Source organism: Polypterus senegalus, chromosome 15 (genome assembly GCF_016835505.1).
Source record: "Polypterus senegalus isolate Bchr_013 chromosome 15, ASM1683550v1, whole genome shotgun sequence".
Lineage (NCBI taxonomy): Eukaryota > Metazoa > Chordata > Cladistia > Polypteriformes > Polypteridae > Polypterus > Polypterus senegalus.
In genome coordinates this window covers 89,583,819-89,593,543 of record NC_053168.1, presented here as the reverse complement: position 1 = coordinate 89,593,543, position 9,725 = coordinate 89,583,819, and the positions used below count along the sequence as shown (strand labels likewise).

The 9,725-nt window shown below is 39.2% G+C and overlaps 1 protein-coding gene across 1 annotated transcript in view; it reads left to right on the top strand.

Annotated features, from left to right (window-relative positions):
* Positions 1-429: 429 nt before the first annotated feature.
* The window catches only part of decr1 (2,4-dienoyl CoA reductase 1, mitochondrial), a 47,459-nt gene continuing 38,163 nt past the window's right edge, over positions 430-9,725 (top strand). Inside the window, exons 1-2 of the mRNA XM_039736633.1 lie at positions 430-589; positions 1,570-1,772. Coding sequence (XP_039592567.1) covers positions 506-589; positions 1,570-1,772 — 287 coding nt within the window. The 5' untranslated portion in view covers positions 430-505. The remainder of the gene's footprint in view (positions 590-1,569; positions 1,773-9,725) is intronic.

Sequence of the window (9,725 nt, the reverse complement as noted above, 5' to 3'; positions counted from 1 at the left end):
AATAAAAGGCGTCATTTTGATTGGCTTTTTTCTACATTCATAATGGCTAACACGGTACAACACCCTATTACTAATGTTGTTTAATTATATTGTAAGGTGACCTTGAGTGCTAAGATAATAAAACGGGATTTTCTAAAGGCCAAATATAACCAAAACAATTGTTCAGCCTTACCTATGAAATGTAATCCCCCGGGATCTGGTTTGGAGCGTACAGCGGTTTGTACAATCCCAAGCAGCACATGCATGAGGCATCTTTATCCATTGCTTCACTCCACAGCAGTGCCACTCGCAATATGAGGGCGACGTTGACGTACGATGCGGCCGGTCATGTGACATCTAGTAATTCTGTGTCTATGCTGGGCGAGACCGACCACTCTAACTAAGTGTGTGATGTCTATGGTGATTTTGGTGGTATTGAAAGAGTGCGTCACAAAACTACAAAGTTTTTGTCTTCTCGCGTTTCAGTCTACCTTCGGACTGGTGGTTCATTGGCAACATTGAAGTTATGGCCGCGTTGCGTAGCTTGAAGGTTATGAATGTGTTATTTGCAGATGCACGCAGGACAGTTGGCATCTTTTCTCCTATTCGGGTAGAGTAACATTTTATTACATTTATCTGTGAAGTATGCATAATAATAAATGATAAAATGTTAAGGTCTCGAGCTTAATAGTTGCAGATTTTTACTAACATTTCTGTTTGAGCATAGAAGTGATTGCAAAAATATACTTATAAATACTTTTTAAAAACCTAAAATTAAAAAGTAAAAAATAAGCCTCGCATGCATCACTCGTAAAAAATAAAAGCGTGGTCGCTTTTGCTAAGATTTTAAGAAGTGTTTTTTGAATGTTGATTGATGAAAAGCGCTGACGCTTTTATTTTAAAATTGATGTATGAGATGCTTATTTTTTTACTTTTAGTACACTTTTTAACTTCATATAAGCGTGGTTTTTAAAAAGTGTATATATTATTATATTTTCAACTTTTTAGTCTTGGGTTTGTTTTAGCACTATCCGTTACTAGCGCCATCTATTGGTGAAATCTTGAACTATTCTTAATATGAACATTTCATTTCTTAATTAACATGGATTAATCGATCAGTTAGTGAAATTAATTATAGATTAATGTATTGTCATCGGAAGTGAGGAAGTGCGCAAAATTTCAAATCATTTGAAGAATAGGAAGTGGGTTAAATATCGATTACAAGATTTGCACCAGAAAAGAAACAGTTGAAGTTAATATAAGCGTGGTAATAATAAAATAGAAAGAGGGCGGCTTGTACGAAGACTGAGATTTAATCCGCGGAAGTATTACTTTTTGAGAACTGTAGCTTTATTTTTTATGATATCTCTTTTGAAAGTGTGATTCTCTTTAAACTGGATTATTCAATTTTATTACTGTTCGGCGTCAACCAGAGTGGTTTATTACTAGTCCTAATTATTTCACAGTTAAAAGGGGGTTTTATGTAAAAGGGTGTTACATCTAATAATGTAAGAACATCTTTGAACGTTTGGCAAAAGAAACGTGGAATTGTGTTAATCTTTACACTCTTTTTCGTTTGGCCCGTTTCAGACTTTCAGAACTGGTGTGAAGATTTTATCCCAGTCTGGAGACCACCAGGCTGCAGGTTTTTTTAGGCCTGTTGAAGAAATCATGTTGCCACCGAATACATTTAAGAATAAGGTGGCATTTATCACAGGTGGAGGCACTGGTTTGGGAAAGAGGATGACTAAGACCCTGTCCAGTTTGGGTGCACAGTGTGTAATTGCCAGTAGGTGAGTTATCTGTCAATCTATAAGTAAAGTCAGACCAACTCATGGCCTGCTGTTCAAAATTTCTTAGTTTGTTTTATTGTTCTTAAGTAATTATAATGAAGTGTAAATAAAGTAGAACACATTTCCTCATCTTTCTGTTCCAGTTTTATTAATTTAGCAAATTGTTTTAAACTTTTGAAGTTCACAAATACAGGTAAACTAGAATTTTAAGGACCATTTACTACATGTTTGTCTTGTCTACAATACATATTGTAATACTATGGAACTCTTACTATGTTTACTTTTTATTATTAGTTTATATATGTTAACTAATAGTTTGTCACATGATTCACATGGTCTTGATTCCTGGCCTTGAACAGTGCACATTGTCCATGTTTATACAAAACCATAGGAAGAGACACACAAGTAGCAAGACACTCCAAATGAATCATGCCTAAAATAATACATTTTATTTAAATGGTGCCTTTCCTATACTTAGAGTACTACTAATTAAACATTATTCAAATCTAAACCAACAGCCAAATGTTTAAGATCTGTGGCTTTATTTACCATTTGGTAATTTGGGCATTTCAAAAATTACAAGGTTTTTCAGTTGCCATTTTGTATTCAAACGTCACTTGCAGAAATAGCCTACTTGTATTTTTGACTGCACAACTACAGTAGTATCTGTGAAATGGACAGCTTTGAATTCAATGAGGGGAAAAAGCAGGCGTTTCACTTTTAAAATGTGGACTGCACTGCAGAGCTTCTCCTCGTACTGAAGGGTCCAGTGGGTATGGATTCTAGTAATACACATATTGATGTAGTTAAAGGGAAGGGGGTGAACTGTGTACTTTCACATTGTATGTCATTTTTCTAGTTGCAGACTGTATGTCATACAATGTTGTTGTTGTGTGTGTTTTTTTTTTTTTTTTCTTGCTTTGCTTTTTGAGAGTAGAATTCATATTCTGACTGTCGGTCTTTTATTTATGTAAACTGGGGCATTAAGGGTCTTGCAGCGTTTCACAAATGGTCAAATTGAATGTACAAAATGGTACATTTATAAAGGAGGTATTTTCTGCAAAAAAGAAAAGGAAAATTTATGAAAATGCAATATTTGCTTTGCAATTTCATTTTCAAAGTGTATGTGCAAGAATGCTGCAAAAATTAAAAATAAAATGAAATAACTCCATTTGCCATTTCATTTTCAGCCTGAACAGCAATGAAGCTGCACAGATATAAAGTAAAACACATTTCCACTTTTGCGTTTTCAAGTTCTCAAAATGCAAATAGTGCAGGTCAGTGGGCAGGGCTTTGCACCTCAGTTTCCCTCAATTCTTTGTGCTTTGTAATTGTAGAGCCAGTTTGATCGATAAAATACTTTTCACTTCGTCAGTTTTTAATTGACATGATTTTGATCTTTTCACTCGCGTACTGCGAGTAATTCTGCATAGTTGCACAGGATTTTCCAACTACCATAGTGCAGCCAAAGGCAAGCAGTCCTTTTAAGTATAGCAAGCCACTCAAAAAGCCATGCAAAGAGCACCGAATCCAGCCATTGCAACACACGGTGCTGACTCTACAATATAATACTACAAAAATATAAAGCATCCTGTTTCCTCTTCAGTGTAAATAAATGTAAATTATGACCTGGTAAAGACTAATTTCTGTTGTGTTAAATATTGTAATTAAATAGCACATTATTTACTATAGAACTACAATTATGCAAGGTCTTCAGATTTTGTGAAACGGTGTCGCTGTGAAGATCAAAATCACGTGAATTAAACATAGTTGAAGTGAAAAGTATGCTATCGATCGAAGTGGCTATACAGCTATGAAGAACAAAGAATTGTGGGAAATGGAGGCGCAAAGCCCCGCCCATTGACCCATGCTATTTGCATGTTGAGAATTTGAAAATGAAAACCCAAAGTAGAAATGCGTTTTACTTTTCATTTGTACAGCTTCATTGCTGTCCAGGCTGAAAGTGAAATGGCAAATGGGGTTACTTCATTTTATTTTTAATTTTTGCAGCATTCATATGCACAGACTTTGAAAATGAAATTGCAAAAGAGAGATTGCATTTTCATTTTATAATTCTAATTCTCTTTTTTTTTTTTTTTTTTTTTTTTTGCAGAAAATACCTTCCATACATTTTAAGGTGCATATTTGTTTGACTAATTGGTTTGTTCCACTATTAATTGATAAACTGATAATTGTGACTAGTTAGCAGTGGTGAGAGAGCTAGTTACGAGTACAGTGATCCCTCCTTGATCGCGGGGGTTGCGTTCCAGAACCCCCGCAAAAGGTGAAAATCCGCAAAGTAAAAACCATACATTTATATTGTTGTTTTTATATTTTCATGCTTGGGTCACAGATTTGCACAGAAACACAGGAGGTTGTAGAAAAAGGGACTTTAAAGCACTGAAAACAAACATTTGTCCCTTTTTCAAAAGTTTAAACTGTGCTCCATGAAAAGACAGAAATGACAGTTCCATCTCACAATTAAAAGAATGCAAACATATTTTCCTCTTCAAAGGAGTGTGCATCAGGAGCAGAGAATGACAGAGAGAAAAGCAAACAATCAAAAATCATTAGGTTTTTTTTTTTTTTTTTTAAGTATGCGAAGCACCACCCGACAACGCAGCCGCAAGAAAGGGAGCAATGTGAAGGTAGTCTTTCAGCATTTTTTAGAGAAGCGTCCGTGTCCTCTAGGCCAGTGTGTGAACACCCTCTCTGCTCACACCCCCTCCGTCAGGAGCAGAGAATGTCAGTGAGAAAAAAGCAAACAATCAAAAATCAATGCATGCTGTTCGGGCTTTTAAGTATGCGAAGCACTGCGCGGGAAGCATATCGTATATCATTGAGGAGTTTTATTTGATACATAATACATGCTCTGATTGGGTAGCTTCTCAGCCATCCGCCAATAGTGTCCCTTGTATAAAATCAACTGGGCAAACCAAATAAGGAAGCATATACCATAAATTAAAAGACCCATTGTCTGCAGAAATCCGCAAACCAGCGAAAAATCTGTGATATATATTTAGATATGCTTACATATTAAATCCGCAATGGAGTGAAGCCGCGACTGTCAAAGGGCGATATAGCGAGGGATCACTGTATTTAAGTAGCTGTAGCGACTAATTACTTGACTGAATATTCACTACAGGAAATAAGCTTAGAAGTTTGTTTTATTGTGTTAATACTGATTTTAACTTTTACACCTTTGATTTCTTAGACTCAAAGAAAATTAGAAAAATATTAATGAGAACAGGCCATTCAGCCCAACAAATCTCATCAAACCTACCCACCTAACTTCTCCAGAATAATGTCCTGAAAGGAATGGTAATTACAGTGCATCTGGAAAGTATTCACAGCGCATCACTTTTTCCACATTTTGTTATGTTACAGCCTTTTTCCAAAACTGATTAAATTCATTTTTTTCCTCAGAATTTTACACACAACACCCCATAATGATAACATGAAAAAAGTTTACTTGAGGTTTTTGCAAATTTATTAAAAATAAAAAGAACTGAGAAATGTACATAAGTATTCACAGCCTTTGCTCAATACTTTTGTTGATGCACCTTTGGCAGCAATTACAGCCTCAAGTCTTTTTGAATATGTTACCACAAGCTTGGCACACCTACCATTGGCCAGTTTCGTCCATTCCTCTTTGCAACACCTCTCAAGCTCCATCAGGTTGGATGGGAAGCGTCGGTGCACAAACATTTTAAGATCTCTCCAGAGATGTTCAATCTCATTTCAAGTCTGGGCTCTGGCTGGGCCACTCAAGGACATTCACAGAGTTGTCCTGAAGCCACTTGTTTGATACCTTGGCTTTGTGCTTAGGGTTGTTGTCCTGCTGAAAGAACCGTTGCCCCAGTCTGAGGTCAAGAGCACTCTGGATCAGGTTTTCATGTCTCTGTACATTGCTGCAGTCATCTTTCCCTTTATCCTGACTAGTCTCCCAGTTCCTGCCTCTGAAAAACATCCCCACAGAATGATGCTGCCACCACCATGCTTCACTCTAGGGATGGCATTGGCCTGGTGATGAGCAGTGCCTGGTTTCCTCCAAACGTGACGCCTGGCATTTGGACCAAAGAGTTCAATCTTTGTCTCATCAGACCAGAGAATTTTGTTTCTCATGGTCTGAAAGTCCTTCAGGTGCCTTTTGGCAAACTCCAGGCGGGCTGCCATGTGCCTTTTACTAAGGAATGGCTTCCATCTGACCACTCTACCATACAGGCCTGATTGGTGGATTGCTGCATATATATATTATAAAAAGAAATCCTGGAATGCAAAAGCAAGGCTACCTTATGTGATCTTCTCTCAGAAGACATTTAAAAGACCCGCGAGACAAAAGACACTTGCCATGGAGCGTCTCGCGGGGACTGTAAACATAAGGCTTGGTGCCAAGAGATTGTCCCAGGGCTGTCTCACGGGGACGCGGAACATGATATTCTTGCAAGACACGCCCTAATTACAACAGATATCATACAAGAGCACATGCATCAAAAAACAGTCAGTCATGTAAAAGCACGTAGTGCACACATATCCTGTGCTCTCAACAAATATAAAGCGTATAAGGACAATACGGAGAATAGACACCCAGAGGTGTTGGAGAGAAAAAAGGCAGATAGATTATGAAACCAGTAAAATTCTAAAATATTGTAGTGTCTTGGCCAGGTTGCAGCCTTTTTAGTTTTAAGTGACTGCTCGGTCCGATTGAGGGAGGGTGGAGTACAGCATGGAAGACTGATAGCGGGTATTGATTGATGCGGTAAGGGGGGGGCGAGACGTGGGGGATGAGGGATTGGAGAGGGTGCTAGAAAGTTGTGTTTGGGGTTACAAAGTCAGCGATTGTTCAAGTAAAACTTTTGTGACACTTTATCAGGACTACAGGTGAGGGGACGCTGGCGCACGCAAGTTGCTGCTGCTTCTCCCTGTTAACAACACTTTTCGCAAAATTCGCCTTAATTCTACACTTTCTCACACTTGTTTTATTTCTTTTATTGTACGTATAGTTCGTGGATACAGCCGACTTGAATTGCATGGATTTGGCTTAATATTTACAGATTTTATGGACTCCACTTTGACTGGGAACTGCCGAGTCTGTGAATCGCGGGACGAGACCTACAAACATTTCTTTGTACAGTACCTGGCAATCTATGACCTCGGGATGATCTGTCTCCGTGATTATATTCGCTATGACCCGATTCATTTTACAGTACTGTACGACTGGGATCTGATCTGATGCTCATACTAACCTGGCTTATGGCTCCAGGGCGATCACGCATGAAATTACCAAGCGTTACTATTTGTGGCTGTGTATTGGAACCTCCAAATCCTGCTACCTCCTCCTGCTATGCTTTCTGCTGCTTTGCTATCGCCATTCATCTCATCTACTCCAAATGGTTCCGCTATCCTGTGCTGCTTCTCCACTGCTTTTCAGATAAGTATTGCCCAGTATCATGCTAAAATACTCTCATGACAAACTCCTTCTTATTAAACAGTTTGTCCAGAGCAAATGGTCTGATTGGAACATCCTAAAAGACGCCAGTATTTTGCAGTGACCGAAATATATACATTGCGGGTCAGGTCGCGCCACCGGGCTGCGAATGAAAAGACAACCGGCAGCATTTGCTCAGGAATAATCCTTCCTTCTCATGGCCCTGGAAATACAAGTGTCAGTGTGCCAAATTTACATTGTGGAAATAAACCCTGATCAGGCTCTGTGCAAAAAGATGCCTCATTAACTAATATTGCTCTGTTTAACTCGAGATCTCTTAATGGCAAAGCATTGGTGCTGTCAGAACTCATCACTGACACCAAACTTGATATACTGTGTTTAACGGAGACTTGGCAAAAACCAAACGAATTGACGTCTCTCACGGAGGCGACTCCACCTGGTTTCACTTTCCATACAGAACCTTGCAGCTCTAGACAAGGAGGTGGGCTAGCGGTAATTATCAGAGCAGACTTAAATATCAAACGAATCCCAATTGACTGTCCACTGTCTTTTGAGTGCCTGGCTCTTAAACTAATAACGGAAACAGGTCCTGTCTCACTCATTGTTCTTTATCGTCCCCCAAAATACAATGCATCCTTCTTATCTGATCTGATTGAACTTTTAACCCACCTAAGCTCTTACTCTCAGAGAATTATCCTTCTTGGTGATTTCAACATCCATATTGACATTACTACATCTAAACTGAGAAATGAATTCCTATCCTTACTGGACTGTTTTGACTTGACACAACATGTTGATTTTCCCACCCACTCTGGTGGTCATATATTGGATCTGATCTGCACTTCTGGACTATCTGTTGCCAATATTTACAGCACTGATTTGGGACTCTCTGACCATAAAGCAGTATTTTTCACTGTCTCACTGCCTTTACCTCCTCTTACCTGTAAATGACAAATTTCTTACAGAAACCTTAAAAATATCTGTCCCTCTATCCTTTCTGGATCCATTTCTGATCTTTTACTGTCTGCACCTATTCCGTCAACACTAGATAGTCTTGTTGACCACTATAACTCAGCCCTTCATTCAGCATTAGATAAAACAGCTCCTTTAAAACATAAGGAGGTTTCCTTTAAACGTTCAGCTCCTTGGTATAACTCAGAATTGCGATCTATGAAAGCAGCTGGCCACCGCCTTGAGAGAATGTCACGTAAGACTGGCCTCACGTGCACATCCAGGCTTTCTCTGACCACCAAAGAGCTTACAGAGAAGCACTAACTGCTGCTAAGAACACCCACTATGGCAGAATAATAGAAAGTGGCCACATAACCCAAGGGTTTTGTTTTCTGTAGTTAATAAACTACTCGAACCTGCATCTGGCCCAACTACCTCTTCTACTGAAGTCTGTGAGGATTTCCTCCACTTTTTCCGTAACAAAATTAAAGATCTAAATAATTCAACTAACATAAATACATCATCTGTTTATATCTCTCCCTGTTTTCCCACTCCATCCAGCTCCTTCTCTAAGTTCTCACCAGTCACATCTGCGTTTGTTAATAACCTGCTTTGTAAGATGAGGCCACTACTTGTGTACTGGACCCCATCCCAGCACACTACTTAAATCCTGCCTTCATGCCATAATCCCGACTGTTACAACAATAATAAACTCATCCCTTGACACTGGCTCTGTGCGCTCACTTTTAAAATCGCTTCTGTAACCCCAATGTTAAAAAGTCTGGTCTTGATGCTGACAGTCTTAACAATTTCCGCCTATTTCCCACTTACCTTTCCTGTCAAAAGCTCTTGAGCGTGTTGTAGCTTCCCAGCTCACCAATTACTTAACGTCTAATAATTTGATGGAACCCTTTCAGTCTGGTTTCAGGGTGCAGCACAGCTGTGAAACTGCTCTGCTACGGGTAACCAATGATTTGCTTATGGCAGCAGACTCTGGACAAACCAGCATATTAATTCTGTTAGACCTCAGTGCAGCATTTGACACTGTCAGACATGACATTCTACTGTCTAGAATGGAGAACATGCTGGGTATCTCTGGCACTGCCCTCCAGTGGTTCAAGTCCTATCTGACTGATAGGCAAGAGTTTGTTAGTCTTGGCAACAGCAGATCCAGCTCAGCCCAGTCACACAAGGAGTTCCTCAGGGCTCTGTCCTCGGCCCTCTTCTCTTCTGTATTTATATGCTTCCCTTGGCCATATTATTCGTAGCTTTGGACTGGGCTATCATTTTTATGCAGATGATACTCAACTCTACTTCAATGTTAAAAGTGGAACTTCATCAGAGCTTTCTCAGCTCACAACCTGCCTTAGTGAAATTAAAACCTGGATGGAGCAGAACTCTTTAAAATTAAACTGCAACAAAACTGAACTCCTGCAAATTGGGACTAAAATGCAACTTAATAAAATGAGCTCCTTCCCAGTCCATCTTGGTGGTGATCTCATCAGACCTGCCTCTACTGCAAAGAATCTTGGTGTCATTTTTGATTCCTCCCT